At 35.9% G+C, this 26,218-nt stretch overlaps 1 protein-coding gene across 1 annotated transcript in view; it reads left to right on the forward strand.

Annotated features, from left to right (window-relative positions):
• ADGRL3 (adhesion G protein-coupled receptor L3) overlaps window positions 1-5,503 on the forward strand; it is an 846,536-nt gene extending 841,033 nt beyond the window's left edge. The window contains exon 26 of the mRNA XM_047719413.1: window positions 4,511-5,503. Coding sequence (XP_047575369.1) covers window positions 4,511-4,587 — 77 coding nt within the window. The 3' untranslated portion in view covers window positions 4,588-5,503. The remainder of the gene's footprint in view (window positions 1-4,510) is intronic.
• The last annotated feature ends 20,715 nt before the right edge of the window (window positions 5,504-26,218 follow it).

Consider the following 26,218-nt stretch of genomic DNA (forward strand, 5'->3'; position numbering starts at 1 on the left):
TTATAATTTTTTCTGAGTTCACTCATCTTGTTTGAACTTTTAAAATTCTCATCTATATTGTTATTTTGTAACTTCTTTTATTTATTATTTCCTTAATTCATTTGAAACTTTTAGTTAATAATTCTCATCTCTTTTGACCATTTCTGGCCTGGTTTCCTATCTGTAGGAGAGTTTCTGCTCCACATTCTTTTGTTACTTCCAAAAACTTTGCATGGGTTTCAAACCAGTGACCTTCTGTAGTCTGTTTCTTATGTGAAATTTTAGTTTTCCTGAACTGTTAGAAAGGAGAGGTAGTTCAGAACATCTTTTCTTTTCTCTTTTCCTAGCATTTTTAAAAAAAGATTTATTTATTTATCTTAAAGACAGAGAAAGCAGGGGGAGGGGCCAAGGGAGAGGGAAAGAGAGAATCTTCAAGCAGACTCCATGCTGAGTGCAGAGTCACAGGTGGGTCTTGATCCTAGAACCCTGAGATCACAACCTGAGCTGAAATTGAGAGTTGACAGCTTAACCAATTGAGCCACCCAGGCACCCCCACATCTTTTCTAGCTTCATAGCTCTGGGGATCCTTCTTGTTTTACTGAAGTGCTAAAATATATGATTTTATACTTTCTTAACTCTCCTGGTCACATCCTTATCTGGACCTTCTTTTTCTACCTAAATTATCTCTGTCTTGCTCACCTTGGATCCTATTCCCAATAACTTTCTCTCGTGGAACTTTGTCCAGGATGGAAGTTTTTACTGATTAGTTTTGAGTGCTCACAGAACCAGACTGTTCATCCTATAAGACCTTGCCGTGAACCTCATGTACCAGGAATTAGGTTGTACAAAAAGCTTTTCTACGTTCCACTGCTGTGCCTTCTGGTGAGACTGTGTTGGAATTTTGGGGTTTTTCTTTTAGATCATTCAGATACCCATTCCTTCATTCCTATTTCTCCTGTAAATGCTATGCAATGCAATTTTATGGTTGTTGGTGGTTTATCTCCATCTTCTTGTATTTTGGAGCCCATGGAGATACTTTGTCATCATTTTTACTCTAGTTGCCTATAGTAAAAGATCTTGTGAGGTCTTGGTTTTGCCATCTTACTTTTTAAGATCCAACATTATGGCACCACAACCATCTTTTCAGTATTTTCTAGAATAGTGGGTGTGTTGATTTTTAATTTCAATAGACAATGGCAAATTTCCCTTAATAAAGTCTACTTCATCATTTTCTTACATACAGTTTATGAGAGTTCACTTTCTGACAACATGGCTAACATTAGATATCATCATTAGCTTTGATCTTTGGCAGTCCAAGAATGAACAGCTGTACAACACTGTTTTATGTTGCTTTTCACAGATGAATTTGAGAAGGAAGAGGTAATTTAAACTCTTTTCATGGTTGTATTAGGCAAATCATGTATGTTTTCCTATGAAATAATGTTTTCTATCCTTTGAACATCTTTATAACAGGTTGTTTGTATTCATTTATTATTTTAACCTGTTAAGAAATGAGATTACTTTTTTCTGTTAACATCCATTTATAATGATTATCTTTATAATATATTTTAATATCTATAAGAACTATGTCTCCCTTGACACATTTTCTTAATTTTTTCCTTCTCTCAGATGAAATTTAGGTGTAATTACCACTTTCTTAGGAAAAAACTGACTTGCCTGAGGTCAAATAATGGGGTGAACAGAGGCAGCCTTTGGAATAAAATCTGCTGGCTCCAAAATTTATGTTCTATTTACATAGTTCTTTTTAAAAAAATCCAGTTGTTTTCATTCAGCAAGAGAAACAAATGTGCACTATGTTCTGTGTGCCAGATTCTGTGCTAACTGCTATGGCTACAAGGATAAATTACTTTGTTTCTGAACTTGAGAGCTTATAGCCTAATATCCTATGGTTATCCTTTTTTATTGCCAATTTTCCTCCAGAATATCATATATAAATCTTTATAAAGCCTTTTAAACCCATAGAAGTAGTCATTTTTAATATCATAAATACATCAGTTAAGCACAGAGACAGCTTCAGAAATAATTTTTGTTTGGATTCATTTTTTTTGGAAGAAAAATACTTAACAAGGAATAGAAACAAAGTTTATATATTAAAAAAAAAAACAGTGTAGGTGTAATCTCTTTTACAAAACAGTTGTTTTTGGAGTTTATACGTTAAAACTCTTAACTCATGTTCCCCAATTCTCTTTTAAAGATTATTTGAATTATTGGAAAACATCGCTCAGTTTTTAAGTCCTTCCTCCTTATGTTATTTATAGCTACATAAAATACTACTCTGAAATTCAGTGGCTTAAAACAACAGTATTTATTATCTTGCTCTTTCAGTTGATCAGCTATCCAAGTGAGGCTAGGCTAGGTGTTCCGTTTCAAGTTGCAATCAATCAAGATGTCAGCCAAGACCATAGTCATCGTAAGGGTCAACTGAGTAAGGTTTCACTTCCAAGTTTGCTCACCAAGTTGTTGCTCAGTTTTTCACTGGCTGTTGATCAGAGGCTGTCCTCAATTCCTTGCCACTTGGAACTCTCTCTGGTACAATTCACAACACGGGCCGCTTGCTTCATGAGAGCAAACAAGGAAGAAGACAAGTAGAAGGTGTGCTAGCAATGGCAGTCAGATTTTAATCTAGTCATGGTAGTACCATCCCCTTTGCTAGATTCAATTAGAAACAGATCACTAGGTTCATCTCACACACAGGTAGAGGGGATCATAAAAGGACATGAATAACAGGAGGGAGGAATCATTACAGATCATCTGAGACGTCTTCCCACAACTCTCTGTACTGATTCTGCAACCTTGGCTCATCTAGATAACACAGAGTCATAGATGAAAAGAAACATTTGTAAATCATTATCAATAAAATTAAATCTAGGTATACATGGAATACAATTCTGCCAACTATTTTTAGTAATATTTTTTACTATTTTTTTTTACTATTTTTAGTAATATTGTTATTATTACTGATAATAGCTAACATTTACTAAACTCCAATAGGGCTGATGCCAGACTAAATGCAGTCCATGTTTTAGCTCAGTATTCACATAAGGGTACTAGCAGAATCTTAAGAGTTACGTGATTCTTTTTTCCTTGTGTTGTATTTGAGAATCTCAGTAACTTGCCCCAAGTCATACAACTAGTAAAACCCAGCTGGCCTATCTCCAACGCCATGACTGTCACCACTATGTTGTAAACAAAACATTCTGATTTTTTTTTTTTTAGTCTCTTTTTTAATCTTGTGAACAGGATGTTCTCTATTTCATTACTAATGACTAATTTGAGATCAAAATTATCTTCCAGGTAAGACTTTTCAGTGTCTTAAAAAAAAAAAAAAAAGAAAAGAAAAAAAGCCAAAGCATGATGCAGTGAGGCTTTGCTGCACAAGAATTTTATAAGCCTGCAGCAGCTATTACCCTGAACTGTGAAAAAACCCGAATAGACACAAGCCATTTGCAAATAATTGTACTGACATTCCTACTTCATTACTTTTAATAGAACTGAATTTGTGGTGCTCATGCCAGGCTACATGAGCTCTACCTTTAGGAGGAAGACTTGTCAGATGTCCTTATTCTCAGTTGAATGAAGTGCTTTTGGCAGGAGGTCACTTTGCAGCATGAAGGACATACTCACCTCGCTAAGGGACCAGCCTTAATTAAAATAAAATAATTTTTAAAATGGTTTCAGATGATCTCCTGCACGCAGCCTAGCGACAGGTAAAAGAGATTAGATGGTGGAAAGTAGTTCCATAATGAAGCTCTCTGTGCAACTTTGGTACTAATTCCTGTTTCTGTCAGGCATCTCCTAGATAACCCAGTCTTTTAACTCTGAGGAGGAATAAAACCTGCCACAAGCAGATCTGTTGTCGCAGGTTACTTTTGCATTCATTGAGTAATGAGATGAAAAAAACAAACAAACAAACAAACTTTAAACTGTTTTATTTGAAACAAATTTACCTAATAAAACTAAAGAGTTCAGGGTGCCTGGGTTGCTCCATTGGTAAAGCATCTGCCTTTGGCTCAGCTCCTGATTCCGAGTCCCAGAACCAAGCCCCACGTCAGACTCCCTGCTCCATGGGGGGGTCTGCTTCTCCCTCTGCCCCTCACCCTGCTCTCATGTTCTCTCTTTCACTCTCTCTCTCAAATAAAGGTATCAAAAAACTAAAATCTTAAAACAATAAATAAGCTAAACAGTTTAACACAGTACTCAGGCTTCTTTGCCTGTCCAAGGGAACTTCCTGACCACCAAGCCAGTCTGTTTTCTGTGCTGTGACTGTGAATCTTCAATTAGTCATTCAGGTTACTTTATTAAGTGAACATCTATTGAAAGGAGGTTATGTATTGCCGCGTTCCCTCTTTTGACTACGGACTGTGTTTGCTCCCCTGATGGATGGCAATAGAATGACCATGGAACACTGGGGGTTTGGAGGATAACTACTTCAGGTGTAGAGAGATATGTTTACAGGATTTATGGAGTCACTTTCCTCAATATTTAATTCTTGTTTGCCATATCGGTGTAGGGATGCCTCCCAGAAGCCCTCTGAGCATGAGGAGCGCTGATTCGCCTGGCATCAGGGGACACAACTTCAGCCCCTGAACCTAAGCTGTCATACGAACTTTTCCTACGGCACCTGGCACTGCAGACGTGTGTGACGTGGACGAGAAAGAAATTTTGAAAAGTATGAATGCAGGAAATTGTCTGTGGAAAATTCTTCTAATCAAAGGGGTTTAAAATTGTCAGCCGAAAATTTGGTTCTCCCACTCTTTTGTCTTTGTTGTTGTTCTTGATGCTCAATCGGAATAGAAGCTATCTCTTGTCAGGTGTAGACTCTGTAACGCACATGTACAATTATAAATATGCACTTTAAAAAATATTGTCTTACACAGTAGAATTGATTAGACCTCCCGAGTTTTGTAGGCACAAACCTGCAGGCATGCTACAAAGAAGCCCATCATTGTGTTCAGCCTCCTGCTGTATGTTTCTCAACATAAGGGAGCACATCTTAGAATATCTGATCTATCTTGTCCTGTAAGTTCCAAATGGCATGGTTTATTAAAAAAAAAAAAAAAAGATTTCCCTGCTAATGTCACCCACAATACTAACACTGATAAATATACCATACAGTGAGTCTATCAATAATAATTTGGCTAATGAATACATAAGTCTTTAATATATTTCTCTGCACAAGAAAATTTTATATTCCCTGAAATTTTATAGCTCACATATGAACCAAACTTAGTTTTCCTAATTTTGATAGAAATCCTCAATAAATTGATATATTACTAATAATAACTCATAAAGCTGAAACATTTCCTACACTCCAGATATTAAAAACAAATCTCAATCACATTTAAAATATTGGAAATATCTTTCTTTTCTCTTTACTGAAAAGTTTCCCAAATTATTATTATGGAGAGCCCTAAAAAAGTATGCAGCTTCAAGATTTAGGGAAATACTATTATGTGGGTGTGTCCAAAAGGAAATTTTTTAAAAGATTTGTTTTGGTTTCTGGTGTTTATGGTATTTATCAGCTTTTTAAAACTTGTAATTTGTTATGATTTCTTTTCTCATTCTAAATAAATATTAAATTTTGCACCTACTTTGGTATCATTCTTTATTTCTTTTTCTTAGAGAAATTAAATAAACATCTGGCCTTTTACCAAACCTGGATTTGTTTCTATCTCTGCCTCTTGAAAGAATCATTCATTTCAATCTTTGTTATTAAGTGTGTGTAAAATGGTATTTCACCGTGGTCTTATTTTGCATTTCCCTGGTCACTACTCATGTTTTTATTTAGCCATATGAATTTTTCTTGGAAAAGTCTCTTTATCCCCCTTTGATCATTTCTTTTATCATTTAAAAGGTTTTTGTATTGATTTGTGGAATGTTTTTTAGGCATCTCAGTATTGTGTTGTTTATGTATGTCATAAATATTTTTCCATCTTATATTTCTCACTTACTTTAATACATCTTTTGCTTTAATAACAGTTTTCAATTGTGATCTAGTCAAATTTTGCATCTTCTTATTTATGGTGAAGTTTTTGTTTTTTTTTTAAATGTACTTTTAAGAAACTTTTCCATATCCCTAAATCAAAAAAAACATTTCAGATAGGTTTTTCTACTAGACATTTAAAACATTGCATTTCTGACATTTACATCTTTATTTCTTTGCACTTTCTATATGGGGTGAAGTGGCTTCAATTTAATCTTTTTTTCCATATGGATAGCCATTTTTTCCCCCAAACATTCTTCCTTTCCCAACCGATCTGAAATGTCACCTCTGTCATATATCAACCCGTGTGAGTAAGTTTTTGAGTTTTCTATTTCGGTTGTCATTTTCTTTTCCTTGTGCGTTTACACTGTAATAATTACTGGTGACCTGGTGGGCAATTCATTTCTTCCTGTTCTCTGGCTACTATTGGCCCTTTAATCTTCCATATAAAACTTTAGAGTCATCTTACCTTGTTACATATTGGAATTATAATGGACATGGTCATGATCAGGAAATATACTATTTCTAAATATCAGTTTTTCCAGCCAAGAGCATGGTACACCACTCCATATATTTAGATGTCTTTCAATAAAACCTTAAAAAAAATCCCCTAAGCAGTCTTAAATATTTTTAAAGATTCTTGATAAGTCTTTGATAATATTGTAAATTGTGATAAACTATTTAATTACATTTTAAGGTTATTTCTTACTAGTAGTTAGAAATACTACTGATATAAATTTCATATTACTATTTAATTACATATTAATTTTACATGTTGTCAATTTTTTGATTTTCTATATAAATTATGATATAATTTCTACTTTGCATCTTTATATTCAATTTTGTCTTGTTTTATATTTGCAAAGATGACTAATACAATGTTGCATAAAAGTACTAGATTATAAGAGAATTCCTATGTTTCCCCTTTCAGGATGATATTTACTTTAGGTTTAACCTCTTCATAAGATTAAAGACATTCTACTCTATTCCTATTTCCTAATATGGGTATCGGATTTTATTAAACATTTTTTTTAACCTTACATAGATGATTACTTTTTCCCCCTTCTTAATCTGTTAATGGGTTAAATTAAATGTATGAATTGAAAGATATTCACTTATTCTCCTATAACTGGGATACTATTTTGGCCAAGATACATTATTTTGAAAAATACGTTTGGATTCAATGTGCTATTTTGTTTAGGATATTGCTTCTACATTGAGTGAAGAGCTTCTATAATTTTACTTCCTTACAGCAATTTTTTCTGATTTTAATGTCAGATATATCCAGGAGTAGTAGGATGAGTTTAGAGGATTTCCTCTTTTCGATTGTCTGTAATTGGCATGATTTTTTCTTTAAAAATTTGAGAGAATTCTCCTATCTTCTGGATTCAATTTTTATTGTTAAAAAGTTAACTATCAGGTCCCTGGTTGGATCAGTTGTTAAGCATCTGCCTTTGGCTCAGGTCATGATCCCAGAGTCCTGGGATCAAGGCCCACATTGTGCTCCCTGCTTAGCAAAGAGCCTTCTTCTCCTTCTCCCACTCCCACTGCTTGTGTTCCCTCTCTCGCTGTGTCCTGTCAAATTTATAAATAAAAATCTTTTAAAAAAAGTTAACTATCTTTTATTCCTTAGAAAATAACCTGTCCTTTTCTCTATCTCATTTTAATATTCTTTTTATTTGTTGTTTCTTGATTTCATTAAGTTGTTCCCGTGTATGGATTTTTAAAAATTTGTTCTGCAAATGTGACCTAATATTTCTTGAATCTTTTGTTTGACATTGTACACTAGTTATAGAATATTTTTAGCTGTGAAAATTTTTGCCAATTAATGCCCTTCTGTCTAGCTAGATCACCAAATAGAACTATATTAGACTTTCTCAGTTAATTTCATCTCCTGCTGCTTCATAGACTCTACGTTTCTTCTCTCTGCTGCACTATGTATAGCTTCTTCTATCTTTCACTCTACTAACTCTCTTTGTTGTGTCTAATCTGATGTTATAACCGTTCACTGAGTTTTTTATTTCAATTTTCATATATTTTTGAAAATTAAAGTATGAATTTTAAATATGTTTTCTTTCATAACTGCTTGGTTTTTATTATTTCCAGTTCCTTGAAGATGGATTCAAACTAGTGTTTTGTTTCCTGAATTATAGCCAGCATAATTACTTGTTATTCTAATAATGTGACTATATGATGAATTTATGATCTATTTCTGTTACCTATTATATAAATCCACTGTCTGATATCTGCACTATATACATATATATGTAGGTATATATATTTGTATATTGTTCTTAATTTTAACATAATTTTTTGAGTTTTAATTTAACATAATTTTTTGAGTACTTTTTGATTTATTTTTATTAGTGCTGCTCATATTTTGAAGGGAATTTATTCGTGGGGGTTATTTGAGTCCAGGATAAAGTTTTGCTCTTCTAGAGAAGATTTTCTTTGCCTCTTCCAGATCCCTGGAAGTCCTAGCAATCTCCAAAAACTTTACTGTAAATTTATGACAAGTTTTTATATGTTAACTGTACAGTGTGAATTTTGGCTATAAATTGACCAGAGGACCAGTCTGAGTTACTGCTTCACAAAGATAATTCTATAGATTTGCTCCTGGAATTTAATGTTGGTGATTTATTCAAACAATGTAATTGGTCATGCTTAGGATTAACAACCATAGTTTGAGCTTACGTAGCTCTGTATATAAATATTTGGGGAAAAGCAAGTCTTATATTTCCTTTTGATCCTAGTTTCTGTGATAGCTTTATAACACCTGTGTTACTGAAATTATCTGATTGCTACAAATGTGTGGATTCAGTGTATGATCTAAGGTTGGATGGGTTTATTGGCTATTCAGTAACAGAATTCATCATTAAAAGCTTACAGGAAGTTGATTTGGCCAAAGCCCCGAACTGGAGATGTTTTTATGTCATTGCTTATTTGTAAATGTTTTGCTTAGTCAGGCTAAACTTTTAAGCAGTTAAATATGAATAGATACTGTGAATAATATGTAAGCGCTAGAGTAATTTAAAATACCTTTATTTAAAGGAAAATACCATTCTGGTGCCTTTGTTAGCAATCAACATATGTATTTAATGTACGATTTTTCATCCTTGTAATTAGCTACTGAGCTTTTGAAAGGAGAATTGCATACATTTTTAAAAGGCAGTTTGTTTAGCTTATGGAATATAATAGTCACCCATATATATCATTTAATAGATTTTTCTATCACTGCACATCTGTAAGTTTAATGAGTGCTATGTTTATTTATTTCGAACCAAATTCTAAAGTAACAGATGTAGTGAAATAAAATATTTGATGCAAAAATTCATTGCAATAATGTCCATGTGTATAATATATATTATTATATACGTACTTGTGTCTGCTTAGTGCCGATGCCTATAGCACTTCCCATCAATAAGACTGTGATTATGGATCCCAAGCTCACGTGCTTTTAGATGTAGAAAGATAAAGTACATTACACTTTAGAGTGTAAAGTTAGCACTCCTTAGGTTGTATGAAATAGAAACCCACTCAGGTTGAGCAAAAAGGTAATTTATTAGGGCAGCAATATACTTGGGCCTCGGGAATAGAATTTGAATGTGAACACACTAAAAAATCCATTAAATTACTCTCTTGGTGCCTCTCATGTCTTTTTCTCTCTGTATATTGTGTTTTATTTTTCTCCTTCATTACAAAACTGTTTTTCTCTTTCCTTGTCCCCTAGGTAGAAAATGACCACAAGCGCTTGGTCTGAAATGTATGTCAAGTCACGAGGTCATTGAGAATTACTAAATTGACTTTCTCCAGGTGTCAGGTTTCACTATTTGAAAGCAACTGACTTGACTTGACTTGACTGGTCAAGTTCAGGGCATACCCCCCAGGTGTGAATGACAATTGGAGTATGATCTTGATGACTGCCAGTGTACCAGTATTGAGGGAAAGGAAGGGAAATGTTCCCAGAAAAGACATACTGGAAGACAATTTATTAAGGGTCTCTCGAATGTGTTCAATGGCTACATTCTCTAATTCCTTGCCATTCAAAATGGAGTCAATAGACCAACAACCCTGGTATGACCAGGGAAATTGTTAGAAATTAGGATCTCACACCTGTCCTATCCCTTATGAATCAGGATTTGCATTTAATATATTCTCAGGTGATTTGTCTGCACATTAAAAATTAAAAACATGATTCTAGTCTGTTAAAAAGTCAGGACCAGGTACATGAAAATTGGTTTCATTTCAAGCTACATTTTACTCCTAACCAGAAATAATCTTTTAGTTTCTTGGGTTAACCCTTTATATCCAAGCAGAATTCATACAAACTGTTTTTGTATATAATTTTTATATATTATTTAATTATGATATAAAGGGAATCTTGAGAATTGTAGATTACTACAAATTCATTCCTACTAATGGAAAAATCAAACAATTTAAGGTTCAGATCTTAATAATTTGGGTCAATATTTCCAATTTTATGTATGAACAACAGCATAATATATTCATTGACAATGTATTTCTAAATTTTATTAATATGACACATTTATATTAACTAACAAAAAATAATAGCTGATTGGACAACTCAAATGGAAACAAGTAATCCAGGTAATCCTGATGAAACTAGGATAATGGAAATCCTCAGCTTTTAGGTAAAATACACCTAAATTTTTATGTAAGCATATTTTATAGAGTAAAACATTAGTAGCCAGGCATTGTTAAGGCTTTTTACATGCTAGGAACTTTTCTAAATAATTTACACAGATTTTCTGGTTTGTATTTGGCTATGCTAAAATTATGGCCTACCATAACAGAGCTTTTGTAAATATAATTGTTTTTAGTTAGGCTTGCTTGCCTGCCTTACTTCTTTCTTACCTTCCTTCCTTCCCCTTTTTCTTTCTTCTTTATTTTTGTCACCATGGTATACATTTTAACTTGAGTTGGGATATGAAGTTGGACGGCCTTGGATTTGAATTTGGATTCAACGTTTTACTAGGTGCATATGTTTGGGCTACTTACATCAACTCCCTAAGCCTCACCTCTCTGTCTGTAAAGTGGACATAACAATTACAATACCTTTATTGAGCTTTGGGGATTAAAAGAGAAAATGTAAATATCCTGGCATGAGGTTAACATCAGTAAGGATTAATTATTATCAAAATTATTTCCCCTATTATATGCTCACCCTTACTTAATTTTATTTGGTTCATGACAGCAAGTTTTCTCATGTCAGTTTTGGAAATAGTTTTGCTGTGTCTATCATCTTACAAAAAGAAGTTTTTTTCTTTGGTAAGTCTGTTTTAACTGAGCCAAGTATGGCTGGTTTAGGTTAGATATTTATTGCCATTAGGTCTCTTTCTTGAATGGGAACATCAGAATAGTGCATGTTGTTTCTATTTGATTATAAATTCCACTTGGAGTTTTAACTTGATCTTTTGTTTAGTTTGATTTCAAGTAATCATATACCATTGTATATGTACCAGTCAGAAACAGGTAAGCAGAGAAAAGAGAAAAACATGGAAGATATTGTTTGAAGATGTTTATATATTTTTTGCAACACTTCCTTCCATAAATAGAACTGTAGCTTCCTGATTTCCTGATTCAATATTAGATTTGCCACAGATAATTCATGTAACATTTTAGACGTCAGAACATCCAGGTTAGAAGTTTTGTGGTAAATTTATGCCTTCCTATAATCATAAAGACAATTCTTGATCTCATAAAAATTGATTTTAAAGAACTTTGCAAATATCCTTTAATATCTCTGTAAGACATGGGGTTAGGTGGAATATTACCCGGATTCAATATTTTGATTCTTTTTTCTCATATATTTCATAAGATGAAAAATTGAGGTAGAGTGTAGCTTGCATAAAACACATCGAATTCTTTATTCTTTTCTCAAGTTTTATTCTGTTCTCAAGTTTGGAACCAACTGGGAGATAGATGTCAGACAAGGGGCAAAAGGTCACACTCATTTCTCTCATGACTAATTGGAGAAGGTGAATTTAGATATAAGCATAAGTTGTCTTGTCAATATTTAATCTCTATATTAGACTAACTCACCCATTATTGGGAGACTTGCACTATCACAGAGTGGACAAAGTAGAGCTCCTCCCCAGCCCTTATGAATAAGACAGCAAACAGACCAGAATATGTGCCTCGTACAGCAAAAATAAAAGCACAGAAGTTGTCAAGAGACATGTTCAGTTTTTTTCTTCCAGATCGCCGTCAGGAAAGTCATTTCTCCTTCTAAGATCAAGGTAATTCGAGCTTCACTGTATTTTTTTTTTCTTCCCTCAAGGTAATGCAGTGAGATGCCACAAAATTTTATGTTATTATGGAATTGAAGACAATTAATGACTGGTAAATAATGGCATTCTAATATACTGGGTAGTTTTAAGAATCTAAGCATATACTGTTCACCTGAAATTTTAATTGTCACATTATATATTTTATGTAAGATTAAGTAGTGATTTATGACATCCTCAAGGAAGTAAAGTGTAGCCCAAATTTTGGAATTATGAATTCAAACTTATTTTAACTTTGACTGTGTAATTAAAATGCTGTTAATTTCCTCTTACCGATTACAATGAAAGGATGCGCTTTCTTTACTAAAATTCTTCTAACTTCATCTATTTCCCTCTGCTCAAATTCCTTTCAGTATTTCAACTTTCAGGGTAGGAGGAAGCTCATTGGGTAGGGTATTAAGGGTAAACCATTAAGTACAATGTAATTGCATTGACAAAAATCTCAAGTATCAAATTCAGAATTTACTTTTACTTTTCTTTCTCATTGGATCAACTCAATTTATGTTGATTCCTTGAGTTCCAACCTCAAGTAGACTTATTCTATCATCATAAGACTCAAATCTCATCCCACGACATATTGTATGTGAAATGGATAAAAAAAAACCATGGAGACAAGATTTATTTGTCAAATATCTAGGCTCTAACTTTCTTGTGGAAAGAGAATATTGAGTTCTGCTTCTCCTTCCCCATTTTCTCTTTTCCTGTTTGTTTCAATTCCAAACTTCTTCAGGATTCTCTTTTCTTTTCATTTTCATTTTTTTAAAAGATTTTATTTATTTGACACAGAGAGAGAGAGATCACAAGTAGGCAGAGAGGCAGGCAGAAAGGGGGGGGGGAGCAGGCCCCCTGCTGAGCGGAGAACCCGATGCGGGGCTCGATCCCAGAACCCTGAGATCATGACCTGAGCCAAAGGCAGAGGCTTAACCCACTGAGCCACCCATGGAACCCTCTTTCCATTTTTAGACATGAAAAAATTACAGCTATTCATCTGTAGTATGGTACAAATTTTAATGTTATTAGTTTTACAGTATGGTAACAAAATTGCTAGCCGCTATACAGAAATCTTATATCTTAAGGATTTTAAGATTTTTTTGTTTGTTTCTTCTCTTTAAAAAATCCTGCAAGGTTTATCATTTAGTTTAACTGAGAATTGTCTGAAACAGATTTGGGACATCAGTTTTTTCAATATAAATACCCATTTAAAAATACACATGTTGGGTATTAGTGACATTCTTTGAGATTATTAAACTATTCTCTCTGGACAGTTTAACAGCATTCTTACTGCATACACATTCAACCATCTGGTTTACCTAAAGAGAATTTAAAGGATGATGTCACCAGAGTACCTCATCTACATTGAAACTACTGCACTGTATACACGAGAATGTTATTAGAAACATATGTTTGGTTTAAAAACGCCTGCCATTTCATTCATTGTGAGCCAGATTCTATCAGTGACAAAAATTTCTCAGGAAGTTAGCTGGCACTTGAATTTATTAAATTACTACTAAAAGGCATAGCATCTTAAAACTTGTCTCAAATATCTTACACCAATCAAAATACTTAATTTGTTCTGAAAATATTCTCCTCTTAAAAAAATAGAACCGTGTATTATACTTGTAAAGACACAGAGAGGATTTAGAGAGTCTATATACCAGAATTTATATTTTTTTACATTTAAAGACAGGAAGGTCAACATCTAATCTCACACTGAAATTGTTGACCTATTTCCACTGATGGTTAAAAAAAAAAAAAAACCAACTGAAAAACTGTCTGATTTCAGAGAGGAAATGCAAAAGACATATTATGGGTGAATATTTAAAAAGAAATAATCAGAACAAAGTACTATTTTTAGTTTTTCAATGACTATTTTAAAAAGGAAAACTGTTCATGATAAACCACCGTTAAAGTACAGGGAAGATAGTAACAAGTGACAGCAATAAAAAATGATTAAGGACTTTTTTGTAATAGTTCTTTGTGTTAGAATGAAATAAATACAGGACATTATACATTTTTTTCTACCAGTGAATTTTAAGTTTTACTTTAGAGTATTACTTGAGACATTCCTCCTCCTGTCATATTACTTCTTTTAAAGAATCTTTTTCCTGAAAACAGAAACCTTTAGCAAAGTTCATTTTACTTACTTTTAAAAACAGCAAGAAGGGGGCTGTGAATGCCAAATAAAATCAGATTTCTGAGAGCAAATTGAAGATAAAATGGTTTTTGGATAAGAAACCAACCACAACCGCTTCCAAGGTCTTATTTGAAATCAATTTTGATGTAGTCAAATTATTCAGCATACTTGAAGTATAACATTGCATTGCTACCTTAATGTATTAATTGCTGTATTGCTTGTGAGAGCTAAAGCTCTCAAAAAACAAAACAAAACAAAATTCTATGCTTCTCAAAGTAAAAATATACCTTAAAATCAATGAAACTGATAAAATGGATAGAGAATATAAATGACCTAGAAATAATGTGGTTTCCTAAAATCTTATTATTTGCTTTTGTTTGTTTTTTGATGTACCAGATTACATATACAGAACGGCCTTGAATTTATCAAATATCACAAACGTAATGTCATATAAAAATCTGGCTTATACTATAGGCTGGTGAATATGCATAAAGTTCAACAACTTCCAAATTGGGATTCCGTCAGGAGATAATACAATAGAGCAACTAGGGCATGAGTGTTGGGGTGGGGGGACAGCCTGATTTTTAATTTCACTATCTTTATATACTAACCATGCGGTTCACAGTGAGTCATATAATCTCTGGCTCTGTTTTCACTTGTGTAAAGTGGAAAAGTTTTAAGCTCTTCTGTACATGATACATACTTAATCCAGTTGCTGGGGCTTCCGAATAAATTATTCCAAAACTTATTGGGGCAAAACCGTCATGTTTGTGAGTTCTGTGGGTCTAGAAGCACATTAGGGATGGTGTGTATCTCTTCTGCAATATTCTTAGTCTCTGCTGAAGATGGAAACTGAAATTATCGAGGAAATCATCAATTTATACATCTAGATTTGATGCTAACTGCTCCCAGGGGCCCGCAATACCTCCTGATATGAGCCTCCTTGTGTGTGCGGATGAGTTTGAGCTTCCTCACAGTGTGGTGAGTGGGTTGCGAGAACAAGTGTCCTGAGAGGGTGTCCAGGGTCAGCTGCATCTCTTAGGAAACCTAGCTTCAGAAGTAACGTCAAATCATCCCACCATACTTTGTTATTTAAAGATTTAAAGCACCCACAGTCCACTGCCCAGATACAATGGAACCCCACATTTTGGTAGGAAGATCTTGAGTCACATTTCAAGAACATATGGGTTGGGGTAGGTATTTGAGTAACCATCTTTAGAAAATAAAAGCTTTGGGGCTGCCTGGGTGGCTCAGTGGGTTAAGCCTCTGCCTTCAGCTCAGGTCATGATCTCAGGGTCCTCGGATCGAGTCCCACATCGGGCTCTCTGCTAGGCAGGGAGCCTGCTTCCTCCTCTCTCTCTCTCTCTACTTGTGATCTCTCTCTCTCTGTCAAATAAATAAAATCTTAAAAAAAAAGAAAAAGAAAATAAAAGCTTCTACAGTGTTTGGCATACAGAAGCTATTATTACTTTTTTTTTTTTTTTTTTTTTAAAGATTTTATTTATTTATTTGACAGAGAGAAATCACAAGTAGGCAGAGAGGCAGGCAGAGAGAGAGGAGGAAGTAGGCTCCCTGCTGAGCAGAAAGCCCCATGTGGGGCTTGAACCCAGGACCTGGGATCATGACCTGAGCCGAAGGCAGCGGCTTAACCCACTGAGCCACCCAGGCGCCCCAAGAAGCTATTATTACTTTTATATCGTATAATATGGAATTGTGGAAAAGGCAAAGATTTGGGATAACGATATTTGCCACTTATTAACTTAAAAATCCTGACAAATTATTTAAAGATTCTTCATCTATTAAATTAGGAGGATATACCTTTTTGGGAGGGTTATCGCAAGCATTAAATAGATAATATGCAAAAGAACCTAATAGATGCTAAGGACCCAATAAATGCTTCACCACTGCCTCTACCAAATTTTGGCTCTACAGGGTCACTAAAAATGTCTCTGCCTGTTACTAAATCAGAGTTCCCAGCAGACCAAAGCAGTTGTTAATAGGACAAAGGATGGATTTCTGTTTAGAATCAAACTATAAGCAGTATGTTCAGGACAAGGCAAAATACAACTTTTTATATGGAAAAAATCCAGTGTCACCGACAAGCTTGAGGAACAAATTGAATCACAGACTCATAGAATCTTAGAAAAGAAAGGTGGGCTGATAGGGCAAACTCCACATTTTATAGATAAGAGAATCAAGAGAGGTTAAATTGCTTGTTCAAGGTTAAACTCTAAGGAGCAAATCTGCAGCTGAAATTCATGTCTGCTAACTTCTAAGTTCAAGTCTCTATTACTCAACTATGCATATCCGGAACATTTTTATACTTTTCTTCTTTGAAACAGAATCATTCATTAGTTATAATTGGACGTGTTATTTATGAGAATCTAACAACAATGTGATTATAATCACTAATGAATTAATATGTATTAGGTCTTAGGATAGTTTTTTAAAAAAATCTTTAATACAATAGAAGGAGCCCTTATTTTATTGTGGAAAACAGTCCAGAAACTGAAAGTTAAAAATAGCTGAAACCATTTCCAAACAAATTTCCCCAAAAAGTACATTTCCATTTTTGTATTCTTATTACATTGGTTAATCAAAAACACCCACATGTGATTGGATCTACCACAAATACATACTCAGATAATTTTCCCGCAATGGAAGGAGTGTAGTAGTTGAGGACAGCAGATTTGGAATCAGACTGCTTGAGTTGAATCCTGCTTCTGTCAATTTATTTAACTTCCTTGGGCTTTCAATAATAGTTTGGTTTTGAGAACAAAGGTATATTTGTTTCCTGTTGCTGCTGTAACAATTTACCACAAACTTAGTGATGTAAACACACAAGATTTTTCTCTTACAATTCTAGACTCAGAAGTCCTAAATTAGTTTCACTGGGTTAAAATCCAGGTATGGGCGAGGTGGGTTCCTTCTGGAGTCTCTGAAGGGAGATTTGTTTTCTGCTTTTTTCAATGTCTAGTGGCTACCTGCATTCCTTGTGACTACATTTAAGACCCACACGGATAATCCAGGATCATTTTCCCATTTCAAGATACTCGATTTAATCACATCTTCAAAGTCCCTTTTACTAGATAATGAAATATTCACAGGTTCTGGGGACTAGGATGTAGATAAATTTAGGAGCCTACCATAATTGCAATGATGCATACAAAGCATTTTACACCTCGTCTGGCTCTAAGTAAATGCTTAATGAATGCCAGCAGTTATGTTATTATTATGAAACATGGCCAGTTTTTAATTCTGCAGATAGATATTACTTGCTTTGCTCAAAGTCACACCACTGTGTGACATGTTATTCAAAGAATGTGGATGCCAAGAGCAATAAAGGTAAAAATTATTTTGTCTCTGAACATCACCTGGTGGAATTACTGGACTTCCAAGCACACCTGAAATCTTTTCCTTTTCCTTACATGATCTTAAGTAGTCCCCTTTGCACTCTACGGCACTTCTAAAACAATTTCTTTTCCACCTCTTCATTCCTCTGATAATTTGACCCCATTTTTGGTTTCTTCTCCCCTAGGTTTCTATTTTTTTTTTCTTTGTACCAACTTCAGTATTGCACACTCTTTTATTAATTGGCATCTATATGTCTCTTATAGCCTTCTCACAGAAGGCACTTCAGGCAGATTTCCCTAGGGTAAATTGGAGGACCTGACCATCAGCTGCCTTCTTGGTGGAAGATATTCAAGAAAACAGCTTTCCTTTTGCCAAACACAGGGTGAGGTTTCTGTTGAGTCAGAATGTGAATAATGATTAAAAACCGAGCTTATGTCAGGACTGCACTGATGAACACAAAAACCCTGTTCTCTGCCTAAGAAGTTTATGGTAAGTATGACCCCCAACATAAAAAAACAACAGTGAAAACAGGTAATTATAGTACAGAGTGGGCTCAAGAATATTAGATATTCAGGGTCGTAGAGGCACACATCGGAGAGGCAACGAAGCCCGATTTGGAGCATCTGAGGAGGATTCCTGAAGAAAATGTTCTGTAGGATGAGACTTAAAGAATCACCTCTCCTTAAACTAACAAAATGTAAGATAAGACGTATGGCTGCAAGAAAAATATGACTTTCAAAGATACTAGAAAAGCCTGAAGCAAGACTTGGAGAGTAAGAGCAAGTGTACTCTCGTGAGTGAACTTCAGTATGGTGGGAGCGTTGAGTACGTCAGGAGAATGAAAAGAGAGAAAACTGGAGAGGTTAGCCAGATCCTGAAGACCTTGAGGGTCATTTTAAGAAGGTTAGATTTCATAGAAGGAGCAAAGAGGAGTCCCAGAAGGGCAAAGCTATTTTAAGATTGGAGTTGGAGATGATCCCTCCTTCACTCATGTTGCGATGGAAAGGACAACGACAGGATCTAAGACAGATTGGGTGACGCAGCGTGGCTCCTCGTTCATAATGCATCTGGGGCATGATGGTGGCATTTATGAAAATGGCAATTATGACAAAGTGCGCAAGTTCAAGAGCTAAGAAGTAATTCTCATGGTGTTTGAAGCTTGTTTGAATGTAGACATTGGGGTGAAATGCGGGAAGGAGCTTCCTGGTGCCTTTTCTGTATAGATTTTTGGGTGGTTCTGAGGTTAACTGTCAGAATTTAGGTCCTTTACCACTTTTTTCTAAGAAGACTTCTCACTTTTGCATTAAAATAACTGATAGAGGGGCGCCTGGGTGGCTCAGTCGGTTGAGCCCCTGATTCTTGGTTTCAGATCAGATTATCTTGTGGTTATGGGATTGCCTGGTGTGGGCACCGAACTCAGTGCAGAGTCTGCTTCAGAGTCTTGCTCCCTCTCCCTACCATCCTACCCCTTCCCACTTGTGTGTGTGCATGCTCTCTCTCTCTTTCTCAAAATGAATACATAAAATCTTAAAAAAATAAATAAAAAAGAAAAGAATGAGAAAACTCAGTATACTAACAGATTTGGCCCCTCAATGAAGTCCTTAATGCACATGTATTTTTATTATAATCGTTTTTTTTTTTTTTTTTTTTTTAGATTTTGTTTTTATTTGACACACAGAGAGAGAGAGTACAAGTAGGCAGAGAGGCAGGCAGAGGGAGAGGAAGAAGCTGGCTCCCTGCCAAGCAGAGAGCCTGACGTGGGGCTCGAACCCAGGACGTTGGGATCATGAGCTGAGCTGAAGGCAGACGCTTTAGACGACTGAGCCACCGAGGTGCCCCATTATAATCATTCTTTAACCATTGCACTGCAATTTGTTTCTCCAGCTCTCTCATAGAATTAGATGGTACTAATTCTCAAGGCCCCACAAATCAAGAAAAAGATAGGAAACATATGGCTACAATTAGTCAGAAAGTCATGTTATTTAGAAGACTAAGGCATTTTGGTAAAGCCCCTGGGAATCTTTTAGCTGAGAGACTCTTGACAGTTTCCTCCTGCTATTCAGGAGGCATCGCAGGCAATGGTCTGGTTACAGACAATGAAGCGAGGTTTTCCTACTCTGCTCTTGTCTTCAACTATTTTCAGGGTTCTTTCCTGGTGTGATTCTGGAATGATGCAAGCTGCTGAATTATGAGTATATCCAAACAAGAAAAAGGCAGAATAAAAGCTTTCATAACTAGGGTATAAAACAAAATCTTTATCCAATGGATTCCTTCCTCTCTCTTCTGATTGGACCTTAGACTGTCAAATCATAGCAAACATGACCACAACCCACACTACACTATCATTAGGAATTCATTCCCTGTCATGACGGGAATTGGTAATATCTGTGGTTGTGAGGCTCTGTAGACAGCTGGTCTTTGCTAACAACATAGAAGCAGCACAGTTCTTAGGTTTCTGGAGTGTGACAGAATTCTTTAATTCTTTAATTTTTTATTAAACTGAACAGTTTACACAGTTGTCTGCATTTTCAAACAGTTAGAGAAAACCAAGCAGGTCAAATTTCAGGAAGATACTAAGTATACGTTCAGCATGTCAATGTGATATTCTTTGTATGTTATACAGAGGATGTGATATTCTTTGTATATTATATAGAGGATGTATGTTATACAGAGGATGATAAACAAGTATGAAATTACTATTCAAAAATATACAACACAGGGGTGCCTGGGTGGCTCAGTCAATTGAGCGGCTGCCTTTGGCTTGGGTCATGATTCCAGGGTCCTGGAATCAAGCCCCGTGTCAGCAGGCAGTCTGATTCTACCTCTCCTCTTGACCCTCTCCTCGCTTGTGCTCATCTCTCCCAAATAAAGAAAGAAAGAAAGAAAGAAAGAAAGAAAGAAAGCAAGCAAGCTTTAAAAAATAAATGTAACATGAAACGCAATGCAAAAACAAGACAATAAATCATATGGGAATTATTATTATTATTATTTTTTAATTTGCCTCCATGCCCATTGTGGGCATTGCCTCCATGCCCATGAACTCACAACCCTGAGATATGCATGCTGTATGGATGGAACCAGCCAGGTGCTCCAATAGGTGAATTTTTATTACAGGGAGGACTTTAAGAAAAAAACAAAACAGAAGAAGAGCACAAACAAATGAAAGAAGTCACAAAGGATGGACAGTTTTGGTTCCTTAGAAAAATTTCCAAACACAAAAAAATTATTCAAATTGAATATATATGAAAAATCGGGAAGTAATTATGTTTAGGAAATAGAAAACAGATAAAAATTATTACCTTAATGTCTTGTTTTTTAAAAAACAAATTCACAAAGGAAACTAAAAATTTTTGGTGAATTCTGGTAATAGCTCATAGGTAAATACCAACAGCTTAAAGGTATAATGTGATGAGCATTTGTTTTTGCTTGAACTTTCTAGCAATTATTGCCCCTTCTTCTGACAACAGGCCTGAAATGTATTTAGAGACTCCACCCACACCCCAGGGGTGAAACATGTCATCTAGGCTCAAGTTAATCAGTACTGCATGGCTGGGCATGTGTCCTGTGAGGACGCATTCGGATCTTGAGATATTTCTGGTGTTTACTAGTAGAGAGGCTTTCCTCCTGAACTTGAACCTGAGAATATATGAAGTTAGAGCTCCTGCAGCGGTCTTGTCACTGTGTGAAGCTTAAGAATAAAGCTTACCTACAGGAAAGCATAGCTAGTAAACAAATAGACTACAAGATGACCTTATTTGAGCCTAGAAATCCAGCTGTGTCTAGGAAAAATTGCAACTTTCTGCAGAAAAATATTTATTAATTCATGTGACCTAAAATATATACATGAATACACTAATATGTTAGCATACTCACATTGCATATATTGGATGATATGATTACTCATGATTTTCATTTTCCTTCTTGCATTCCATTACCTAAAATTTTCTATAATTACATGTATTACTTTTTGTTTTGTATATCAGAAAAATATACATTATTAATGTGTTAATTTGGTCACTTGTATAGACCACTGTAAGTTTTGAGAACACAGGCCTCTAGAAGGCTAACTCTGTCCAAGACTTTTGACATCAAAGCAAGTTTTGGGAGTAACCAAACTTTCAATTTCAATAATTTGGTAGAAATATTCACAGAAAGCTAATATACTCAGGCTTATGAATAATTGCAGGGGAATAATACATTTTAAAAAAATCAGCCCAAGGAAGAAACCTCATGGTTGGTCTTTCTAGGATGCTCACTCCCACAGTGAGACCCAGTATGGCCAGCCCCCAACCCTAAACAGAGGCATAGATTACTTTCCAGAGGCCCAGGAGACTAGTTTTTTTTTTTTTTTTTTTTTTGACAGAGAGAGAGAGAGAGATCACAAGTAGGCAGAGAGGCAGGCAGAGAGAGGAGGAAGCAGGCTCACTGCTGAGCAGAGAGCCCGATGCGGGGCTCGATCCCAGGACCCTGAGATCATGACCTGAGCCGAAGGCAGAGGCTTAACCCACTGAGCCACCCAGGCGCCCCAGTTTTTTTTTTTTTAAATGGGTTTAAATTAGTAAAGTTCAATAAAAGAAAAGCTTTATTCTTTATTCTTTACCTATTACTGTCTTCTGATATAGGTCTCTTTTCCCTCACCTGAGGAAAATATCGCTGGCAAATCCTATAGCTATATACAGTCACTGTCTAATTACAAAAATTGTCTCATTATGGGTATGCCTGGGTGGCTCAATCTGTTAGGGTTAGCCTCCTGAGGTCCTGAGATTGAGTCCCATGTGAGACTCCTTGCTCAGTGGGGGGCCTGCTTCTCCCTCTGCCTGCTGCTCCCTCTGCTTGTGCTCTCTTTCTCCCTGACAAATAAATAAAATGTTTTTGAAAAAATGGTCTTATTTGGGACCCCTGGGTGGCTCAGTGGGTTAAGCCTCTACCTTTGGCTCAGGTCATGATCTCAGGGTCCTGGGATGGAGCCCCACATCTCTGCTCAGTGGGGAGTCTGCTTCCCCCTCTCTCTGCCTGCTTCTCTGCCTACGTGTCATCTCTCTCTCTCTCTCTCTCTCTGTCAAATAAATAAAAGTAAAATCTTAAAAAAAAATAAAAAATGGTCTTATTTGATCTTAAATAAATTTTAAAGCTTTTTCTCCCCCTCTCTTCACTCCAGATCTGTGCCTAGTACCTACAGTAGGGATGAGGTCTAGTCTTTTTTTTTTTTTTTTTCCTCTCTCTCTCTTGCTCCAGTCCTTCTGGTACTACCAAGGTAGGATTTGAATGCAACAGAGAAATAGAGGAAATATTTTATTGGTTGAGCACCTGTAATCTGATTATCAATATAGTTTGACATGTTAGGTATCCATGAGTTTATGTGAGCTTATACACAGCACAAAATACTTTTTGGCTGACCTCATTTCACTCTTTTCTTGGTTCTGTCCCCCAATGGTTCTGTCCCCTACTCCACAGCTCCAAATCAAGTGGCCTAAGAAAACTCCTGCTTCCTGTATCCAAATTTTTCTAATGGATAGGAATTACTCCATTCAACATCCTAAAACATGACATATCTTATTATGTTCATTTGCTGCCCAGGCAAACTAAGGTGCGGGGCTGTTTTCTTTCTGTACTGTCCACTCCCTTAACTTTGTCATTAAGGATTTCCAAGGCTTGCATCCTATCCTCTGAATTTCTCAAGAGAAGATTGTATCAGTCTTATCACATATGCTCCCAAATCCTGGGGACCTCTGTCAGTTTTTCCTAAGAATTCTCCGATGCCCTATATCATTGGGAGATTCATAGCTCAGCAAACCTAAGAGCCAGATAATGAGAGAGGGGTAGTCTTTCTTACAGATAACTCTTATCTTTATGAATGATTCTTTCAGTCACCTTTCTTCACATGATGGTGGTGGGAGAGCAGGATGCACACTTCCTCTCCCCCACATAGAAAAGAAAGAGAGAAGCCTCAGCACTGTTTCCTCTTACGTATTTCCTTTCAGTAATTTCCTCTATGAACCTTCATTTTTAACAGAGACAGGAAATGGATGACAGTAGTTAATAGTCAAGGACCAATTTAATCACATATTAGTAAGTTCTATGGAAATATCTCTGTAGATCTCTTTGAATGTGGGAGTAATATATCACCTACTATCTGCATTTTGGTGATTTAGCCAAATTTTTCAAGTTGATAAGAAATGTCCCATTCAATACCCATAACATGGCGTATATTACTATGCTCATTTGCTGCTCAGAAAACTAATGCATACTGAACTAAGATAGACTTAGGGAAAAATATTATTTCTGATTATTAGCTCTTTTTCTAACATAGCATTTCTTTTCTTTTTTTTTTTTTTTAAGATTTTGTTTATTTATTTTAAGAGAGAGAGAGCATGTGTGGAGGCAGAGGCAGAGGGAGAGAGAATCTCAACAGAGCTGGATGTGGGGCTCAGTCTCATGACAATGAGATCATGACCTGAGACAGAATCAAGAGTTGAACACTTAACCAATTGAATGACCTAGGGGCCCCTCTAACATAGCATTTCTTTCTTTCTTTCTTTTTTTTAATTTTATTTATTTACTTGACAGAGATCACAAGTAGGCAGAGAGGCAGGCAGAGAGAGAGGGGAAAGCAGGCTCCCTGCTGAACAGAGAGCCCGATGTGGGGCTCGATCCCAGGACCCTGAGATCATGACCTGAGCTGAAGGCAGAGGCTTTAACCCACTGAGCCACCCAGGCACCCCTAACATGGCATTTCTTTTTTTTTTTTTTTAAAGATTTTATTTATTTATTTGACAGAGAGAGATCACAAGCAGGCAGAGAGGCAGTCAGAGAGAGAGGAGGAAGCAGGCTCCCTGCTGAGCAGAGAGCCTGATGCGGGGCTCGATCCCAGGACCCTGAGATCATGACCTGAGCCGAAGGCAGTGGCTTAACCCACTGAGCCACCCAGGTGCCCCCTAACATGGCATTTCTTAATGCTGGTTTAGAGAAGCACTCATCCGAAGGAGAGATCCTCAGACTCCCAGCATATTAAAGATTCTGAGAAATTACAAAAATTCTCCATACAAAACCACCTCAAAATTCAGTAGATTAAAAAAACACTCATTTACTCTGGTCACCTGTTTGTCATCTGGAACTTGGCTGATCTAGGTTGGACATGACTAGGTGATAGTCTGTATATAGAAGGGACTGGGGCTGTGAATGTAAGTTAAGGACAGAAGGCAGAGTGGACAGCCCTGCTTTAATGTCTCTCATTCCTTTGTGTCAGAGAGATGGTCACAGGTGTCCCTTCTTGTCATAACACAGGCAGAGGCACAGGATAATAAGCACAAACATGCGTGACCCCCTAAGGTCCAGGCATAGAACTGGCACACTGTTAATTCTGCTTATATGCCCTTGGTCAAAGGAAATTATTTCATCAAGCCCAAAGTCAAGAGGTGGTAAAACATACCCACTTTGGGGCCATGGCGAATATGTGCAGGCAATGCAGGGAAAAGATTCAGGGCAATAATTCAATCTAAAACAGTACTATTCAATAAAGATTTTGTAACCATTTTTATGAATCTCTTTTTGTTTTCATATAATACTTAATAAAACCCTAGACATATTGGAAAATGTTATTCTAAACCATTCTCAAAAAGTGGACAATATACTGCCTATTAGACCAGAGATAGGTTCTACTGGCTGTGTCAACAACCAGCAAACTTACTTCAAGCAGGAAATGAAGTCATGAGGTAGGCTTCAACCTTGGAACCAGAACCGGTTTGTGTCACCCTTTATCAAGTGATCACAGGGGAAATACTTCATTTCTCTCAAGTTTAGCTTCCTCATTTGCAAATATAAGGAAAAAAAAATTCCACCTCACTGAAAAGGATGATGAGTAAAAGAGATAATATGAATGATTAAATAATTCTCAGTTTTACATATTGTCTTGTTTATTTTTTACCAGCATCATGTGTCTATTAAATTTCACAGCTGCCATGTCCTTTCCTAATCTATTCAACTGTCTTTCTGTGCTTTATAACCTGTAAATTCAAGTTTCTTTTCTTCTTTACCATCTTCTGCTCCATTCTGGTTATAATCACCTCAGACTTAGACATGTCAGCAGCTTCCTAGCTGGGCTTTACACATCTCCTGTTGCATTACTATCCAGCAACTCATTCCCCACAGTGTACTGACATAGTACTTTAAGTAGAAGTGTAATCATATTCATACATATGTATGAACTCTATGTATGAGCCAAAACCAGAGAAAAACAAACAGAAGTTTATTAACATGTATGTCAAGAATGTACACATGGGCGCATCCAGTGAGGAGTACCCCAGAAGCGTGTTTCAAACGTAGGCTTAGGGGTAAGGGTAGGAGAAATGGGAATGGTCATAAAAAGGTACAAATTTCCAGTTATAAAATAAATAAGTCCTGGGGATATAATGTACAGTCTGATAGCTATAGTTAAAATTA

The sequence above is a fragment of the Lutra lutra genome, chromosome 2 (assembly GCF_902655055.1).
Source record: "Lutra lutra chromosome 2, mLutLut1.2, whole genome shotgun sequence".
In the NCBI taxonomy this organism is placed as follows: Eukaryota; Metazoa; Chordata; class Mammalia; order Carnivora; family Mustelidae; genus Lutra; species Lutra lutra.